General features: G+C 42.5%; 1 protein-coding gene across 1 annotated transcript in view; it reads right to left on the bottom strand.

The window, feature by feature from the left end:
- Nucleotides 1–20,554, bottom strand: part of LARGE1 (LARGE xylosyl- and glucuronyltransferase 1) — a 598,072-nt gene that overhangs the window by 230,136 nt on the left and 347,382 nt on the right. The window contains 1 exon segment of the mRNA XM_061204391.1: nucleotides 13,504–13,675. Coding sequence (XP_061060374.1) covers nucleotides 13,504–13,675 — 172 coding nt within the window.

Genomic DNA, 20,554 nt, shown 5'->3' with positions numbered 1-20,554 from the left:
TCTGAGGGCTAAATGAGATAGCCTGGCGCCGGACACAGAAAAAGCAGCTAATAGGAATTAGCACAGGGGTGGGGGGTTGGGGGGGAGGTCGGCCTGTCTTATTTACTATTTTATCCCCAGGGCCTAGGCCAGGTCCAAGGGCTCAAAAGATAATGAATTAATGAAAGAATGAGTGACTGAAGGAACATGGAAGGCAGTGAGGCAGGGGGTGGAAGAGGAGGGAAGCAGGGGGCAGGGATGCAGGGAGAGGGGAGGGAAGCAGGATGGGCAGGGAGGCAGAGGGGGCAGGGAAGCAGGGAAGCTTCTGCTCCCCGAACTCGCAGGAGTTTCAGGTTGAAGAACAAGACGAAAACAAAGACGCAGAAGGAAAGGAAGGGGAAGATAATTTATTAAGTATTGTGTAAGGCAGAGCTATTTGGCGACTTAACCACCAAAATGTAGCCTATGGGGCAGTGATTACCATACCATTCCCCCACGTTTACAGCACGAAAGAGAATCAGGGAAGGTAAAGAATGTTCCTAATATAGTAAGAGAAGGCAGATCCACTTCACCGTTAATCTGAAAAATAATTAAAACCTCTTCCCCCATTTTGCCAGGAATAAAATTCTTGAGGTTCCCCCCATGGTGAGCATCTCAGCTTGCCAAATGCAAGCACCGTGAAGCATGTAAGGAGAAAATCAGAGTGTAGTTCCCGGATTCGGAGTGGAAGGCAGCCGGATAACAGGTGTGAAAAAGGGGGAGGAAAGAGGAATAAAGAGGCCCTGGGGAGTTTCCGAGGGGAAAATCAACCAGGAATTAGAAGGTAAAAAACAGAACCAAACAATGAAAACTGGTGGTGAGGAAGGAGCTCCATCAATACGAGGAGTGCAGGAGAATGTTTAAAACCATGCCCAGATGATAAAGAAATGCCCCAGCCTTTTAGTGGAATACTGTGATTGACAACAAAGACCACACACCCTGAGTGGCTCACTCCCATTAGAATTCCAGAGCCTTCTGAACTAACAGCACGTCACCCATGCACACACTGGCTGGTGGAGTCATTTTAAACCACTTTATGTGAGGCTTTACATCTTTTAAAGTTTCTGTTTCTCTTCCCTGCGGCAAAGCAGTCTGTCAAGTTTAGAAACTGTCAGGATCTGATGTGAGATGAACAGGACCCTGACCGCAGAGAGTCTCCTCCCCACAAGATGCTTAAACACCTTACCTAGTCGTCCTGAAAGGCCTTCTTTGATTCCTTTCACACCAGCTAAAGGGAGGAAGCTTCATTTGGAGGTCAGTGAAGGGGCACAGGGAATAAGAACAAACTTAGACACAGGAGAGAGGAGGAAGGAAAGGAGAAGGGAACTCCTGTGGCCAGAGCATCCACTGGGTACCGGGATCAGTGAATCACCTCCTCGGACCTCACATCACTATGAGAAAATGTGAGCATTTTCCTTGTACAGGTGCAGAAGCGAGGATGAGAGGTTAAATGAACACCCCATGTCAGCCTGCTGATGAGTAGACCAGCAGAGATTTAAACTTGGTGTCTTCCTTTCAAAGCTTCTCCTACCCCACCAGTTCCACTGAGCAAGGGAGTGAGGGGAGAGGGGAGAGGAAGCGGCAAAGGAGGGAGGGGCAGGTCATGACCAGGTAAGAAGGAAAGACACCTGCGGAAAGGTCCAAGAGTGCCAAAGACCCCTTCAAGGCAAGTGATTATATAACCACAAAGGCTCTACAAATGTCTTTTCAAAAATAATACTTTCAAAGTTCTTCATATTCAGCTTTTTTACATTATTGTACATTACAGCCATCCCATGCCCACCCAATGGCTTTGTGGACAAAGCTGTGAGGTAATGGAGCAGACACCCATTAACGGGATCTGCCATTATCCCATACCTGCTGGCAGGAGTCCTTAGAGAAAATGGAACATGGGAAGAATAATGCACGACATCTTGTGCATTGCTCGCAAGGACCCCACTGGCATTGTTCCTGGTTCACTGAGGCCCAGAGAAGTCGAGTAACCTGCCTGTGCTCACAGAGTCCCTCGGGGAGCCCTGATTCTGGCTTATTCTACTGGACAATGATGGGTACATGGGGAGAGCTCTTGGGGCTCACAGCTACTTTAAACAGGGCGTCCTGGAATGTCACAACCTGGGCCAGGATTCTGGAGACTGAGGTTTTATTTCTCAAATCCTAGGAAAACCACACTTTCCTATGCCTCTGATTTTGCCCGACACTCCTGTTCTCTAAATGCCTACATCACCTTGGGCCCACCCTCTACAAACTTTACATGGTCACCTAGAGTTCTTTCTTCTGTCTAACTTTGGTCTCTCCGAAGAGACTCTAAGACCCACCACCTGCTCTTCCAGGGACAGTAGGGTGAAAGGTAGAGAGTACTGAATTTAGAGTTGGACCCCCTGAGTTCAAATCCCAGCTCTACTTAAGAGCTGAGACTCCGGGTAAGCTACCTTGTCTCCCGAACCACCTGATCTCAAATCTTTAAAACAGGAACATTAACAGTAATTACTTCAAGGGAGTGTCATGAGGCTTAAATGAGTTTACTCAAAGTTTAACAGAGGCACAGAATAAATGCTGCAAAATGTTAGCTGTATATTTTAAATGGATAACCAACAAGGACCTACTGTATAGCACAGGGAATACTGATCAATATTCTGTAACAACCTAAATGGGAAAAGAATTTGAAAAAGAATAGATACATGTATACATATAATTGATTCACTTTGCTGTACACCTGAAACTAACACAAAATTGTAAATCAACTATACTCCAATAAAAATTAATTTTATTTATTTATTTTTTAAACATCTCTATTGGAGTATAATTGCTTTGCAACGGTGTGTTAGTTTCTGATGTATCACAAAGTGAATCACCTATACGTACATACATATCCCCATATCCCCTCCCTCTTGCATCTCCCTCCCACCCTCTCTATCACACCCCTCTAGGTGGGCACAAAGCACCTAGCTGATCTCTCTGTGCTATGCGGCTGCTTCCCACCAGCTATCTATTTTACATTTGGTAGTGTACATATGTCCATGCCACTCTCTCACTTCGTCTCAGCTTACCCTTCCCCCTCCCCGTTTCCTCAAGTCCATTCTCTACATCTGCATCTTTATTCCTGTCCTGCCCCTAGGTTCTTCAGAAACATTTTTTTTTTTTTTTTTTAGATTCCATATATATGTGTTAGCATACAGTATTTGTTTTTCTCTTTCTGACTTACTTCACTCTGTATGACAGTCTCTAGGTCCATCCACCTCACTACAAATAACTCAATTTCGTTTCTTTTTATGGCTGAGTAATATTCCATTGTATATATGTGCCACATCTTTATCCATTCATCTGTCGATGGACACTCAGGTTGCTTCCATGTCCTGGCTATTGTAAACAGAGCTGCAATGAACATTATGGTACATGACTCTTTTTGAATTATGGTTTTCTCAGGGTATATATGCCCAGTAGTGGGATTGCTGGGTCGTATGGTAGTTCTACTTTTAGTTTTTTAAGGAAACTCCATACTGTTCTCCATAGTGGCTGTATCAATTTACATTCCCACCAACAGTGCAAGAGGGTTCCCTTTTCTCCACATCCTCTCCAGCATTTATTGTTTGTAGATTTTTTGATGATGGCCATTCTGACTGGTGTGAGGGGATACCTCACTGTAGTTTTGATTTGCATTTCTCTAATGATTAGTGATGTTGAGCATCCTTTCATGTGTTGGTTGGCAATCTGTATATCTTCTTTGTAAAAATGTCTATTTAGGTGTTCTGCCCATTTTTGGATTGGGTTGTTTGTTTTTTGATATTGTGCTGCATGAGCTGCTTGTATATTTTGGAGATTAATCCCTTATCAGTTGCTTCGTCTACAAATATTTTCTCCCATTCTGAGGGTTGTCTTTTCGTCTTGTTTATGGCTTCCTTTGCTGTGCAAAAGCTTTTAAGTTTCATTAGGTCCCATTTGTTTATTTCTGTTTTTAATTCCCTTTCTCTAGGAGGTGGGTCAAAAAGGATCTTGCTGTGATTTATGTCATAGAGTGTTCTGCCTATGTTTTCCTCTAAGAGTTTTATAGTGTCTGGCCTTCCATTTAGGTCTTTAATCCATTTTGAGTTTACTTTTGTGTATGGTGTTAGGGAGTGTTCTAATTTCATTCTTTTACATGTATCTGTCCAGTTTTCCCAGCACCACTTATTGAAGAGGCTGTCTTTTCTCCACTGTATATTCTTGCCTCCTTTATCAAAAATAAGGCGAACATTTGTGCGTGGGTTTATCTCTGGGCTTTCTATCCTGTTCCACTGACCTATATTTCTGTTTTTGTGCCAGTACCATACTGTCTTGATTACTGTAGCTTTGTAGTATAGTCTGAAGTCAGGGAGCCTGATTCCTCCAGCTTTGTTTTTCTTTCTCAAGATTGCTTTGGCTATTTGGGGTCTTTTGTGCTTCCATATAAACTGTGAAATTCTTTGTTCTAGTTCTGTGAAAAATGCCCTTGGTAGTTTGATAGGGAATGCATCGAATCTGTAGATTGCATTGGGTAGTATAGTCATTTGCACAGTGTTGATTCTTCCAATCCAGGAACATGGTATATCTCTCCATTTGTTTGTATCATCTTTAATATCTTTCATCAGTGTCTTATAGTTTTCTGCATACAGGCCTTTTGTCTCTTTAGGTAGGTTTACCCCTAGGTATTTTATTCTTTTTGTTGCAATTGTAAATGGGAGTGTTTCCTTAATTTCTCTTTCAGATTTTCCATCATTAGTGTATAGGAATGCAAGAGACTTCTGTGCATTAATTCTGTATCCTGCTACTCTACCAAATTCATTGATTAGCTTTAGTAGTTTTCTGGTAGCATCTTTAGGATTTTCTATGTATAGTATCATGCCATCTGGAAACAGTGACAGTTTTACTTCTTCTTTTCTGATTTGGATTCCTTTTATTTCTTTTTCTTCTCTGATTGCTGTGGATAAAACTTCCAAAACTATGCTGAATAACAGTGGTGTGAGTGGGCAACCTTGTCTTGTTCCTGATCTTAGTGGAAATGGTTTCAGTTTTTCACCATTGAGAACGATGTTGGCTGTGGGTTTGTCATATATGGCCTTTATTATATTGAGGTTAGTTCCCTCTATGCCTACTTTCCAGAGGGTTTTTAACATAAATGGGTGTTGAATTTTGTCAAAAGCTTTCTCTGCATCGATTGAGATGATCATAAGGTTTTTCTCCTTCAATTTGTTAATATGGTGTATCACATTGACTTGCGTATATTGAAGAATCCTTGCAGTCCTGGAATAAACCCCACTTGATCATGGTGTATGATCCTTTTAATGTGCTGTTGGATTCTGTTCGCTACTATTTTGTTGAGGATTTTTGCACCTATGTTCATCAGTGATATTGGCCTGTAGTTTTCTTTCTTTGTGACATCTTTGTCTGGTTTTGGTATCAGGGTGATGGTAGCCTCGTAGAATGTGTTTGGGAGTGTTCCTCCCTCTGCTATATTTTGAAAGAGTTTGAGAAGGATAGGTGTTAGCTCTTCTCTAAATGTTTGATAGAATTCGCCTGTGAAGCCATCTGGTCCTGGGCTTTTGTTTGTTGGAAGATTTTTAATCACAGTCTCAATTTCAGTGCTTGTGACTGGTCTGTTTATATTTTCTATTTCTTCCTGGTTCAGTCTTAGAAGGTTGTGCTTTTCTAAGAATTTCTGCATTTCTTCCAGGTTGTCCATTTTATCGGCATAGAGTTGCTTGTAGTAATCTCTCATGATCCTTTGTATTTCTGCAGTGTCACTTGTTACTTCTCCTTTTTCATTTCTAATTCTCTTGATTCGAGTCTTTTCCTTTTTTTTCTTGATGAGTCTGGCTAATGGTTTATCAATTTTGTCTTCTCAAAGAACCAGCTTTTAGTTTTATTGATATTTGCTATCGTTTCATTTATTTCTGATGTGATCTTTATGATTTCCTTCCTTCGGCTAACTTTGGGGTTTTTTTGTTCTTCTTTCTCTAATTGCTTTAGGGGTAAGGTTAGGTTGTTTATTTGAGATGTTACTTGTTTCTTGAGGTAAGACTGTATTGCTATAAACTTCCCTCTTAGAACTGCTTTTGCTGAATCCCATAGGTTTTGGGTCATTGTGTTTTCATTGCCATTTGTTTCTAGATATATTTTGATTTCCTCTTTGATTTCTTCAGTGATCTCTTGGTTATTTAGTAGTGTATTGTTTAGCCTCCATGTGTTTGTATTTTTTACAGATTTTTTCCTGTAATTGATATCTAGTCTCATAGCATTGTGGTCAGAAAAGATACTTGATACGATTTCAATTTTCTTAAATTTACCAAGGCTTGATATGTGACCCAAGATATGATCTATCCTGGAGAATGTTCCATGGGCACTTGAGAAGAAAGTGTATTCTGTTGGTTTTGGATGGAATGTCCTATAAATATCAATTAAACCCATCTTGTTTAATGTGTCATTTAAAGCTTGTGTTTCCTTATTTATTTTCATTTTGGATGATCTGTCCATTGGTGCAAGTGGGGTGTTTTAAGTCCCCTACTATGATTGTGTTGCTGTCGATTTCCCCTTTTATGGCTGTTAGCATTTGCCTTATGTATTGAGGTGCTCCTATGGTGGGTGCATAAATATTTACAATTGTTATATCTTCTTCTTGGATTGATCCCTTGACCATTATGTAGTGTCCTTCTTTGTCTCTTGTAATAGTCTATTTTCAAGTCTATTTTGTTTGATATGAGAATTGTTACTGCAGCTTTCTTTTGATTTCTATTTGCATGGAATAACTTTTTCCATCCCGTTACTTTCAGTCTGTATGCGTCCCTAGGTCTGAAGTGGGTCTCTTGTAGACAGCATATATATGGGTCTTGTTTTTGTATCCATTCAGCCAGTCTATGTTTTTTGGTTGGAGCATTTAATCCATTTACATTTAAGGTAATTATCGATATGTTTGCTCCTATTACCATTTTCTTAATTGTTTTGGGTTTGTTATTGTAGGTCTTTTCCTTCTCTTTCGTTTTCTGCCTAGAGAAGTTCCTTTAGCATTTGTTGTAAAGCTGGTTTGGTGGTGCTGAATTCTCTTAGCTTTTGCTTGTCTGTAAAGGTTTTAATTTCTCAGTCAAATCTGAATGAGATCCTTGCTGGGTAGAGTAATCTTGGTTGTAGGTTTTTCCCTTTCATCACTTTAAATATGTCCTGCCACTCCCTCTGGCTTGCAGAGTTTCTGCCGAAAGATCAGTTATTAACTTTATGGGGATTTCCTTGTATGTTATTTGTTGCTTTTCCCTTGCTGCTTTTAATATCTTTTGTTTGTATTTAATTTTTGACTGTTTGATTAATATGTGTCTTGGCGTGTTTCTCCTTGGATTCATCCTGTATGGGGCTCTCTGAGCTTCCTGGACTTGACTATTTCCTTTCCCATATTAGGGAATTTTTCAACTATAATCTCTTAAAATATTTTCTCAGTCCCTTTCTTTTTCTCTTCTTCTTCTGGGACCAATTCGAATGTTGGTGCATTTAATGTTTTCACAGAGGTGTCTGAGACTGTCCTCAATTCCTTTCATTCTTTTTTCTTTATTCTGCTCTGTGGTAGTTATTTACACTATTTTATCTTCCAGGTCACTTATCCGTTCTTCTGCCTCAGTTATTCTGCTATTGATTCCTTCTAGAGAACTTTTAATTTCACTTATTGTGTTGTTCATCACTGTTTATTTGCTCTTTAGTTCTTCTAGGTCCTTGTTAAATGTTTCTTGTATTTTCTCCACTGTATTTCCAAGATTTTAGATCATCTTTACTATCATTACTCTGAATTCTTTTTCAGGTAGACTGCCTATTTCCTCTTCATTTGTTTGGTCTGGTGGGTTTTTCCTTGTTCCTTCATCTGCTGTGTATTTCTCTGTCTTCTAATTTTGCTTAACTTACTGTGTTTGGGGTCTCATTTTGCAGGCTGCAGGTTCGTAGTTCCCACTGTTTTTGGTGTCTGCCCCCAGTGGGTAAGGCTGGTTCAGTGGGTTGTGTAGGTTTCCTGGTAGGGGGGGACTGGTGCCTGTGTTCTGATGGATGAGGCTGGATCTTGTCTTTCTGGTGGGCAGGCCTGCGTCCGGTGGTGTGTTTTGGGGTGTCTGTGAACTTAGTATGATTTTAGGCAGCCTCTCTGCTAATGGGTGGAGTTGTGTTCCTGTCTTGCTAGTTTGGTATGGGGTGTCCAGCACTGGAGCTTGCTGGTCGTTGAGTGGAGCTGGGTCTTAGCATTGAGATGGAGATCTCTGGGAGAGCTCTCGCCGACTGATATTACGAGGGGCCGGGAGGTCTCTGGTGGACCAATGTCCTGAACTCGGCTCTCCCACCTCAGTGGCTCAGGCCTGACACCTGGCCGGAGCACCAAGACCCTGTCAGCCACATGGCTGGGTCATCCTGGAGAAGATGGACTGAAGGCAGGAGAAAGCTAGAGGATAGGAGACCTGTCAGAAGGCTTGTTTGATGAAATCAGGCAAAGGATGGTGACATTCTGTACCTAGGCTGTACTTGCAAAGTGGAAAAGGGTGCCTCGGGAAGCCCGAGTGCGCATTTCCACCTTTTTGCACTGACTGATCTGGAGTGCTGAACAAGCCAGGAAAATGCCCTTGGCAGATGTCAGATTGGGGCCCCAGGTTCAGCTCCAGAAGCCCACTTTGCTGCAGGTAAGCCTTTGGCCTCTTGCATGGCCTCTGGGGCAAGGCACTGCTCCACTCACCATACCTATTTTGAGGCCAGAACTTGACACTATGGCAGTAGGGTCTTCTTAAAGGGAAGGCGTTTGTCCTAATGAATACAAATACTAACCTGACTATTCAGCATGGCTTTCTTCCAAAAGCTTCAAGTTAAGGCTGCACATTTATTATTTATGCCTTTACAACAGCTTCCCTAGATTGCTAGAATCAGATATTATTTCCAAAGTTTTATGGAAAACTATGGCACCCGGGGGTCAAGCTGACTCATGATCGGCAGCCACACCTTAACTAACATGCAGACCCCGCCTCCCAGGTGATGGGCATGCCCTCCTCCATGCCATCAGGAAGCCTGAAGGGGACGCAGCAGGTAGCAGAGAGAGCACAGACTCCAGAGCCAAACAGTTTGGGCTCAGCCATGCTGTGCAATAGCTCTTTGATCATGGGAAGTTATTTAACCTCTCTTGGACCCAGTTTATTTTGATTTTCAAATGTGCAAAGCTTCTAGCTCAGTGCCTGGAACAGAAGAAGTACTTAATAAACAGTAGTTACTTTCCCTTTGCTTTACAAATACTCATTTTATCCGCCTGCCTCCTTCCGATCTCCACGTGGATGTCCAGTTAGGTATTTCAAATTTAAAAATGCCCCAAACCAAACTCCTGATCATCCCCCATAACCTGTTCTTCTTGCAGCCTTTTCCATCTCACAGATGCCACCTTACCCTTCCAGCTACCTTGGGGCATCCTCCACTCCTGTGTCCCTGCTCCCCACATCCAATCAACAGGATATCCTGACTACCTGACCTTCAAAATGTACCTAATATGATGACGTCTTTCACCCCTACTGCCGCATCCAGGTCTGAGTCCACAACATGGCTCACCTGGACGACTGCAACCATCTCAGAAATAGTTTCCATGGCCAGGATGATCCATTAAAAATGTACATCAGATCACATCACTCCTCTGCTCAAAGCCAGACATCAGCTTCCCATATCTCTGAAGGGAAAGACAAAATCCTCCCACTGTCCTACAAAGGTCCCCATGATCTGACCTCACCAGCCCCCGCCCCTCTCCTGGGCGCACTCTGCTCTGTTCTGAACTCCATCCGAGTCCCCGTATAAGTCAGGCCACATCACTCCTGAAACTTCACATTTGCTGTTCCTTTTGGCTAGGACACTATTCCTACCCTTCCTCTAGACAGCTGGCATGCCTGTCATCTCAACTTCTTCAGATTTTTGCTTAAATGTCACTTTTCATGTAAGACCTTCCATTATGACCCTATTTGAATATTAAAATGACACACGCGCACACACACATACACACACACACACACAGAGGCATCCTCATCTCCTTTCTCTAATTTCCACCTGAGCACTATTCACCACCTAATACACTATATATTTTATTTATTTTTTTTTGTTTATCGTCTCTCTCCCCCTATTCACATATACGCTCAAATGAATAGGGATTGAACTTGATTTATTCTTGCAACACTCCCAACAGTCAGCAAACTATTTGGCAGCTAGTAGGAGCTCAGTAAACGTGACTCCTAATTCTAGCCATCAATGGCATGTCTGATTCTTCCTATTAAGAATCAGAGGCTCTGAAAATCCTCCAGCAGTTGAAGCAGGCTTGATAAGGGTGCAGATGCTGAGGGGGGAGCATCTGCACATCCCCAAGAGGTACACAAAGCTGCCCACGGCAGAGGCTGAGGATGGTCTAAGTCCTCACAAAAAGCTTCTTACTAGGTTCTCCACGTAATGACTTTAGGTAAGGGCGATTTCACAGCATCCTTAAGGAGTCAAGCCTATATGGGACTGAACACAAGAGCCACTGCAGCCCCAGGTGACTAGCTGTTCCAAACCAGAGAAAAACCAACAAGGCCAAACTGCATCAACATCACTCAAAATGTTTACAGTGAAGATGTCAACTGCGATTGCCTTTATGAGAGGGGAACTCTCCCTCTTGGATCAGAGCATTCTACATTTATGGGTCTGTCCTAAGGGACTTTCTTCCTGTACCATGACCTGGCTTCTAATCATTCCAGTTTAGAAAGAAAGAACCACACACACACACACACACACACACACACACACACAAAACAAACCCTGTACAAAACAGTACCATATGAAAAAGATAAGGGCTTACTTATTTTCTTTTCACTTCCATATTTTCCCAGAAAAGTTAGGGTGGGCATGGGAAAACCTCAGATGTTTTATACTCACTCCTTTGATGGTGATGGATAAAAGCAGAAGACAGTATGCCTTGTTTGTGAGCTCCTTGAAGGCAGTGTCCTGTTCTAACAACAGCATCTAATATATTCTAGTGGAGGCCTAACTAATGCTAGAAATGAACAAGTGAGAGAATGAACAAATAAACGAAGCCTATTAAATCAACTCCACACATTCAAATTTCCCCTGCTCTGACCTTGACCCATATATTCTGCTCTGCCCCAGAAACTGCCTTGAGTCTCAGAGTCCTCTTCCAAATCCAAATCCCTGGGCCAGCTCTGGGAGCAACAAGAGCCTTGGGAGCCTTCCCTTCCACAGATGATATGGGACGGGTACGACTTAACACCAGCATTATTACTGTTGTTATGATTGGCGACAGAACCCCACCAGCACTGTGGCAGGTCCTGGCTGGAACAGAATAAATGTGATTTCCTAGTTACAAGGCTACAATTAGTGGCCACCTGTTCCAGGGATTTTGTTGAGTTACACTTATCCAGGGGAGACTTGCAGTTCTGCATGAATATTTCAGAGTGAGTTTCTTGGGAAGCAGACTCCAGGATGGGAGTGAGCACGCAGGAGGTTAACTTAGGGAGAGCTCTTGGAACAGCACCTATGAAAGGGAAGGAACACCAGCAGGACTGGGCAGAGGGAGAAATGGAGCTGCCAGGCGGACTCCAGGGAAGGCTACAGTGGATCCTGCAAGATCCCACAGGCATCAGTCAGTCCATGATGTGGGGCGCTCCAGGAAGGGGGAATGGCCCCAGGCAAGGTGACTCTCTTCACCTAAGATCATCCCGAAAGGGGGCTGAGAGCTGAGCCCATCTGCAGGCAATGCTCCCAGCAGCTGGAGGAAGAAGCCCTTTATTCCAGAGGGGAATGTGGGCATCCACCACACACAACCACTACTCTTATCCGGCAAGACAGACATGATCATCACCTCTGCTGTGATACTGTCCCAGCTTTAGCCCCTTCAGGAGAGGTGATAACTCTCACTCCCCTTCACTGCTCATCTTATAGCCAGAGCCCACTCCTTATAGCCAGTGACACCCAGTGGGGATGCAATAAGTGCCTGTTGAACAAATACATCACTGAATACTGAACATCAGCATGAAAACAGGAATAAAATATTGGGTTGGCCAAAAAGTTCATTTGGGTTTTTCCATAACATCTTACGGAAAAATCCCGAAAGAACTTTTTGGCCAACTCAACCACATAACTATAGAAAAACTGTCCCCAGTGAGTTCAATGTAATCAGAAAAAACCAGCAGACCTGATAGGGGGACTTGAAAAGAGATGCACAGGGAAGCCAACACACACAGGCATTCTGGTCTCAGCTCCACGTGGAACCTTGCATCCTACCAAGCTTCTGTTCCTTTACTTGTGAAATAAAAAGACAGATCCAAACAGTCTATGAAGAAGAGATCAGAAAGCTGAGACACACTCCATTTCAACAGCTTTGCTAAATGACTAGTAAAACTAGTGCCATTATTGACACGAGTAAGGAAAGTTTTGATCCTGACAAAAAGTCCAAGGGTCAGAGTGTTTCCCCCCATGGTGTGCTGAGGACTTTTTTCAATTACCCCAGAGCTGGGAGGCCCCCAGAAGGAAGCAGGCAGAGACTGGAGTGGGTGAGGAATTTACTCTTCTGTCCATGAACGGAAACAGAAACCAACTGGAATATCCTCTGATTCATGAAAATGCTGTGATTTAAAATCACTAAGCAGTATTTCACCTTCATAGGATAAGGAGCTATAGAAAAGAGGCAGGTGGGATTTTAAACACAGAAGCCAGAGTGCAGAAGCCAGAAGAAAAAAAATCTCACTGCCATATTTATCTCTCATGGTATTTGTCTAATACTGAGAATATAAAATTAAAAAATTATGCAGTTTTAAGGAAGACCCCTGGAAGAGGGGTATTAAATAATAGTCCAAGGTTTGTGCTAACTTGCCACTTCTCTCACGCATCCACACCAGAGTTATGTACACCCATCGGGCTCACAGTTTCCCACCTTATACTCGCACATACCTTGGGGCAGTGACAAGAGCTACAGAAACTAACTAGATTAGAAGGAACATCTTAAAAAGCCAAACTTATATACTTCTTTAAAACGATAAACCACAACATTAATGAAAGCCACAAGGACATTTGCAAACACTCTATAATCAATGCCCATCACCACCACCTCACAGGCTTTCTCGGCAATCAAAGTATCATTTGATAAAAAGAGAAAACTGATAAATGTGTGTCTCCACACCAGGAAGTCAACTCAAGTATCTGCATACAAAATACACACATTTGATATTTGTCTCTTACCAAGCAATTCAGCAACCCTCAACTGGGTTCTTCCTACGAACACAGATCTTACCTCTTCAATTATTAAAGAAACACAAGCAAATTCCAGTTTAACATGTTTCAAATGGCAGTGCTAAAACCGATGCTCAACTCTATTTATAATTCCTTGTCTGTTTCATCAGAAGGACCTCATTAAGAGTTGACCTCACACTGGGGAAAAAAAATCACTATTCTTGACATGCTGACACCTTCAAAGATACCAGAAAAAAAATGAGCTACCATTACCTTTGAACTTGTGGAACACAGCCCAGAGCTCTGCAATATCGGTGGCAAAGGTGATGTCTGTGTCAAGGACGATGACCCTCTCCAGGTTGGCAGGAAGAGTCTTGGTGAGGACAAGTTTCATCAGACCGTAAATCCCAGAGTAATGTTTGTTGGGGATCCAGGAAACTTCAGACTAGACAGGGCAGTGAAGAGAGGGAGCAGGAGAAAGGAAAACAAATCACTGCATTAATTTTTTTTGTATAACCATTATAAGTAGTGCCTGGTACATAAAAAGCATCGAATAAAAATTTGCTGAGTAAATGAATGAATATTTTCTTAAAGATTTGTTCATGTAACTTCATGGCATATGAAGTTCTTTTGGAAGAAAATGTATCCGAATCAAGGGAGAAGTACTGTTTATGAAATAACTATCACATGCAAACACTATGTTCAGATTTTTTAAAATAAGATCTTTGTTATTATAGAAATGATATAGGCTCATTGGAGGAAATAAGAATATGCACAAAACAAGAAATAAAGGTTTCAAAAATTGAATCATACTGTATATATTTTTTGCAACCAGTACCTAATTGTTCCTGGGTAGGTATATTTCTTTCAGTCATATTCCATTTCTGTGTCATTAAAAATGACTATTCAATGGTACTGTTACGCTTATCTATTTTGTTAAAGCTGTAATGGAGCTGGTCATCATCTTAAGATCTGAGGTCTGAGGACTTCGAGTAATTCCCTCCAGTGGGTTTTATATAACTCTTTTTTCATGTAAGCCTTGGCCTTGGGAACTCAGCTCACTTTCCTCTCCCCCCTGAGAATCTGCCTGAACTGAAGCTTGGCAATCATCGGCCCATGCTGCAGAGCCGTGCTATTTAATCAGACCTTTGATTAACTTATTCATCTATTTTGGTTACCATCAAAGCAGGAGAGCTTGGTGGAGACCGAACACCAGCACGTTAGGTTAAGCCGTCTAATTAGATGGCTCCAACTCCTGACTTTATTTTTTACACACACGCAAGGCACTCAGATGCATTACACAACAGTAGGACTACAGGAATAAATTAATCTCAACATGAGCCCAGGCCTGAATGTCACCCCAAGTCCCCGACTTAATACATAATCAATTAAGTTAGAGTGTTCAATTAGAGGTAAAGGAAGCATTTGAATGAGTTTGTATTCAGAAAGAAAATCCCAGAAAGAAAACTAAGGAATCTATAGGGGGAAAGAACGTGTGGTGAGAAGCAGATGCATTTGTCATAAATGGCTCCTTCTCTTAGAAGCAGCATGGAACACGCTCTGCCTCTGTCCAAATCCTGCTCTTCCTCCAAGTTCCAACTTAGAAGGTACCCTCGAGCCGCCCCTCCCCGCTGCCCCAGGCTGGGCGAGGGTTCCCAAAGCAAGCTGTTTCCCTTCTTCCAGCACAACAAGCCATCATGCTGTGTCTAATTTTCCATGTCTCCCTCCTGCTCTGGACTGGAACTGCTTGAGGCAGGGACAATGTCATTTGTATTATGGTAACAACATAGTCATTTCTCAAAAAATGTCTGATCACGTGCATGACTGCAGAGTTAGCCAGGCCTGGGTTCAAATGCTACCTTTGGCATTTTCCTCAACTAGGAGAAGAGGTATCTGTAATTGCTAGGGTCCAGGTCAGCACAGTACACTGGAAGAGGCACAGCTTGTTGAGCCCCAGAGCCTGGGCTTTAGCATCAGTTCCACTTCCAATAAGCTGTGTGATCTCAGGCAAGTCCATGAGCCTCAGTTTTCTCACCTGCAAAATGGGAGCTTAAGATACTCACATCACAATATTGCTGGGAGGATTACAAAGCATCCAGTATCCATAAAGCCCACTTCCCTTCCCCTAGTGAATGTGTGTCAGCACTACCCAGGCTCAGATGATTCAGGATTTGGAGCGTGATAAGTTATGGTACCTTTGACAGTCAAGGGGAAGTAGGGAATAGAGACAGTTTTGACAGGGAAAATAAATCACCCATCTCTTTTTCCTATATTTCTATATAAAAGATTAGTAAATCACAAACTGGGATCTACTGGGAAACGTGAAGCCCTCTCTGGCGGATCTCCAAATTGGACTGCACATCCTTGGTTTTAGGAGGGAAAAAAAAAAATGGGTGAGAGTGGTCACCCATATAACCTTTCGGGGCAATCTCAGTAGCAATCCACACTGCTACTGATCTCACTTCCACCCTACAATAAACTTCAGTCCAATCAGGGACATGAAGTCTTGGGGTCAACGGGGAGAAGTCCATCCTCAGAGGCAAGGTGCAGAAACCTGGAGGGCATCATGCAGACTGACCCCAGAGAACCCTGTAGAAACACCACCGCCTAGCCAAGCAATATCCTAGAGTGTTCTTCATCACTCAGCACGTGAAAGGGTTCATGTAATTAAAACAATAATAAGAATGAAAGTTAGGTTTATGTTAATGGAAAGATTATTATCCTTGCAATGGCTGTTAATAATTCTAAGCAGCATGTTCTGACATTTAATTAGCAAAAAAATCCAACTGTGCTCAAGAATACCACCTAATGCACTTACATAAAGGAACAAAAGCAATCCCAGGTTTTAAGGGTTTCTGTGTAGAGTAGGGGGTGGTGGATGCTGTCAAGGGGAAATTCACCTTCCCAAAGTGGCCACGTCCTTGGGGGCATGGACCCCAAGGGGAGTTTCTGTGAAGTGCTGCAAGTGATTCCAGGGTTCATGCGATGCTGGGTGGTCCAAAGAAAAGTTACTCAGGAAATCTGACCAGAACAGTGACATGAGGATGGAGGTAAAGGGCTGACAGAAGACACATCCCCAAAGGTGCGTGCTTAAAACCCAGGGCGTGAAGGAAAGTGATATCTCAGGGGTGAGGCTGGTTTCTGACCTTTGATAAACAAGGGAAAGTAGGGAAAGAGGCTGGTTTTGTCAGGAAATGATGCCTATTTCTTCTTAAAGGCATTGTTTTTAAGGAGGCGTTGGGATGCTCCCGTAATGATCACAACAGAAAATACTATCTAGCATTTGCTGAGTGTTTACTGGGTGTCAGGCATTGTGGGAAGAGCTTTCTATGTGCTACCTTATTTACATCCCTTCCAACTAGTCTAAAGGTCAGATATTATTATCTCAGTACCTGAAATTTGGGGGATGAGGGCCGAGTCCTTCCCCTTACCTCATATTTCAGTCCCCCAGCCCTAGATATTCTACTCTGAAATGATGCCAGTGTCTCTTTCTTCTTCACCCTTCCCGCAGCCCCGGGCCTATTCAGACGCGCTCTCCGCTCCTGGATTAGTTACTGTAGGGCCATAGCGAAGCCCCTGCCTCAACCCAGCCAAATCTATGTTCATCAAGAAGCAGTTTTTCAAGGCAAGTAGGTACAAAGACTTTGGAGTTGGATACTCCCGGCTTTGAAGTCTCTCTGGGCCTTAGTTTTCTCATCTGAAAAATAGGGATAATAGTAGCATATCCTGCTCCCTTCCTAGGGAGTTGCTCTATTTGTAATCTGGAAGCTTTCCTCATTATCCTGGAAATATTTATTACTCAAAATACATTTCTTATCCCTACCAACATTTTCCTATGGATTACAAATCACCGTGACCCATTTTTTAAAATTAAAAAGGAAAAACCATCCTAGCCGCAGAATGTCTGAAAAGTCATTTGCCTTTCATGTCGTTTCTGAGTGGTCGTCTTGGCAACCAACCTGTATGTTCAGAACATAACTGTTGAGAAATGGAGGGTGAGGAGCTCGGATGGGGTGGGGACTCCGGAGAGTGCCACGGGGGGTCATGAACGGAGCATAAGCTTGGGAGTCCGAATGGCCAGATTCCCACTGGCAGGCTCATCTCTCTAATCCTCAAACTCCTCACCCATAAAATAGAGAACATAAATACAGATCCCATGAGTTTTGCAAAAGCATTAAATGAGGCAAGAGACCTAAGGGGCCTGGTTCAGTGTTCGCTATATCATAAGCGCTCAATATTACCTTTTCAATTGGTTAACGGCACGCACTCCAGAGTCTGACTGCCTGGGTTTGAATCCTGGCTCCATCACTCACTGGCTGGGTCACTTTGGGCAAGTAACTAAACCTCAATGTACCTTTGTTTTCTCATCTGTAAAATGGGCATCCTCACAGAACATACTCTATAGGCTTTTGAGAATTCTGATGCTGTATATAGGTACTGGCTATTATTTTTAATTATTAATATTGTTACCAATTATATTTAGAGCGACAGAAAAGATGAGATTCTTACCTACTAGATAAAGTCATCTGCATTTGTATTTACCCTTGCCAGCAAAAAATATGCTCCAGTTTAGCTCAGTTGGAATCATTTAAATCAGCATTTACAGAACACTTAATATGGGTCAGGTACCGAGGAGGGGCTAGGGACCAGCATCCACAATGAATAAAACATGGCTGGTGCTTGAGAAGTCTATGGTCTAGTGTATATTCATTATCCTTTACTGCATAACAAGTTACCTCAAGACACAGCAGCTTAAAACGGCGATACTTATTACCTCCCACAGTTTCTGTGTTAGGAATTTGGGAGCGTATCTGCTGGGTGGCTCTGGCTCAGGATTCCTCATGAGGTTGTAGTAAGGACGTCGGTTGAGCCTACAGACATCTAAATGCTTGGGATCTGCTTCAAGAAGGCTCACTCCTCCACACCTGGGAGGTGATGCCGGCTGTTAGCAGGAAGCCTCAGTTCTTCGCCACGTGGACCATCCCATAGGGCTGTCTGGACACCTTTACAACATGGCAGCTAGCTTCTCCCAGCGTGAGTGATCCAAGAGAGAACAAGAAAGAAGCTAGGATGTCTTTTATGACTTGGCCTCAGAAGGCCAAGTGTCATTTCTGCCACGTCTTACTGATTATACAGGTCAGCCCTGGGCAACTGGGAAGGGACTAGACAAGAGTGTGAGTACCAGGGGATGGGATTATCGAGGGCTATCTTGGAAACTGGCTACCACATCTGTGATATTACGATGGTAAGAACCGGACTATGATACCTCCAGGTATATGTACAGCAGCGATCTAGAAGAAGGACAGTCAAGGTGGGGTGGTTGGAAGGGAGGGAGAATAATCAGAGGTGTCTGGAAAAGATAAGCCTTACATTTGATCTTGACAAATCAGGTGAAAATTGAGTTTTTCAAATATTGGGAGAAAAGCAGGATGGGAGAGGTATTAGTATCAGTGAAGGCACAGAGATATAAGTCGTGTGTGTATATGTGTGTGTGTGTGTGTGTGTGTGTGTGTGTGTGTAAAATAACTACAATCTGGTATGTCCAGATAAAGCTTGAAGCTGGAAGTGATGGGAAAGGCTGTGGGGAAGGAGGAAAGGGTGAGACGTTAGAGAATACTGTATGAAGTACAGTATATGGAGAATATGTATAAAGAACTCTGGCCAATATCCTAAGGTCAGCGGGAAGCAACAAAAAGGTTTTCATTAGCAAAGACACATAATCTCAACTGTATTTTTGGAATATACTCTAGCAACCCATGGAAGAGAAAGTTTGATGGGCATCAAAACCCTTGGAGGACACCTACAGAAAATGCAGATTCCCAGGGTCATAGCCAGAGGTGATGATTCATCAGGTCTGGGGTAGGGCCCAGAAATCTGTATTGTTAACCAGATGTCCATGGAATTCCTTTTTTTTTTTTTAACTTTTTATTTTATACAGGAGTATAGTTGATTAACAATGTTGTGATAGTTTCAGGTGTACAGCAAAGTGGTTCAGTTATACATTTTCCCATTTAGGTTGTTACATAATATTGAGCAGATTTTCCTTTGTTATATAGTAGGTCCTTGTTGGTTATCCGTTTTAGATACAGCAGTGGACTACACCCTAAGAAACAGTAATTTAGGAGATACAGTAGGCACTGTATTTCTCAAGGCCTGTTGGCTGATCATTTATATTGGATCATCAGCCAGCTTATTGTTCAGAAACAAGATATATAATAGCCCTAAACTTAAGAGTCCCACCTGAACTTGACAGGGTTGGATGTATAGGGAGAGAGGATCTTTCTCAAAGACTAACAAAAGAAAGTGTTGGTGGAAGATCGTCATTCTTTAGATGACACTATATGCTTCATGGCATGAAGGTTTCCTGCCTGTTCTACTTTCTAAACTCAGAAATCCCATTTCGGTAAAAGCAGCTCTAGGTCAGCTCCTGTGAAATTCTGAGTAACCAGTACCAACAGGAGAGCTAAGTTACACATTTCACATCTTCCCACAATGGAGTCTTGGAGGAAAACCTTGTAAGAGCCCTAAGTCGGTCTTTACAGGTAACAGCAATCCTAGTAGGCATCAATGAACATTTATTTAGAAAATAAAACCCCAGCCCAAAGTGAGTTATCTGGCTTTCACCTGAAATGCTCATTATTAAGAAATCTACTGAGCAGCCGTCTTCCACAAGCATAATTAATTCGAGAATGACGACAAAGGCACAGTGAATCAAGAGGAATGTGATCATGATTCTATAAACATGTTCCTCCTCATATCAGTGGCCACAAAACCCCTTCCTCTCTCATGCCTGTCAAGAAGCATCCTCTATTTAGCTCTGTGAAGCCTGGGGGGATTGGTCCCTGGAGCATTTATGGATCGTCTGAACCTCTCTGAGTACTTTACGTTATGAAATGGAGCATTTCAAAGCACTGGGAGTTCTGATTTGTGAACTGGACTGTTACAGTGGTTTAATTTCCTGAAATATTGCTGCCTTCTTAACTAATAGATTTTTCAATGCACTGAGGAGAAAACTGCATTAGCTCCTGCGTAGCCTGGACTTAATATTTTTAGAAGCTGCAATTCTTCTTACTACAGTGCGCGGTATGTATTTATGTATGTCTACTTAGCACAGTGTCTGACACACAGAGGCACTCAATGAATAGTTTTGAAAAACCAAAACAATACATGTAAACAAGCAATGGTTACTGAGAACCATTCCTTGTGAGGGGAATACACTGGTGGAACTGCTTCATTCATTCATTCAAACACCAGATGAATGCTTGGAGGGGAATACAGTACAGTTTGGGGAGAGAGAAAAACAATTTCAAAACGCATTATTACA

This window comes from Eubalaena glacialis, chromosome 11, assembly GCF_028564815.1.
Source record: "Eubalaena glacialis isolate mEubGla1 chromosome 11, mEubGla1.1.hap2.+ XY, whole genome shotgun sequence".
NCBI classification, from domain to species: Eukaryota; Metazoa; Chordata; class Mammalia; order Artiodactyla; family Balaenidae; genus Eubalaena; species Eubalaena glacialis.
Note: the sequence above shows the minus strand (reverse complement) of the source record. Positions and strands in the feature narration are given on the sequence as shown.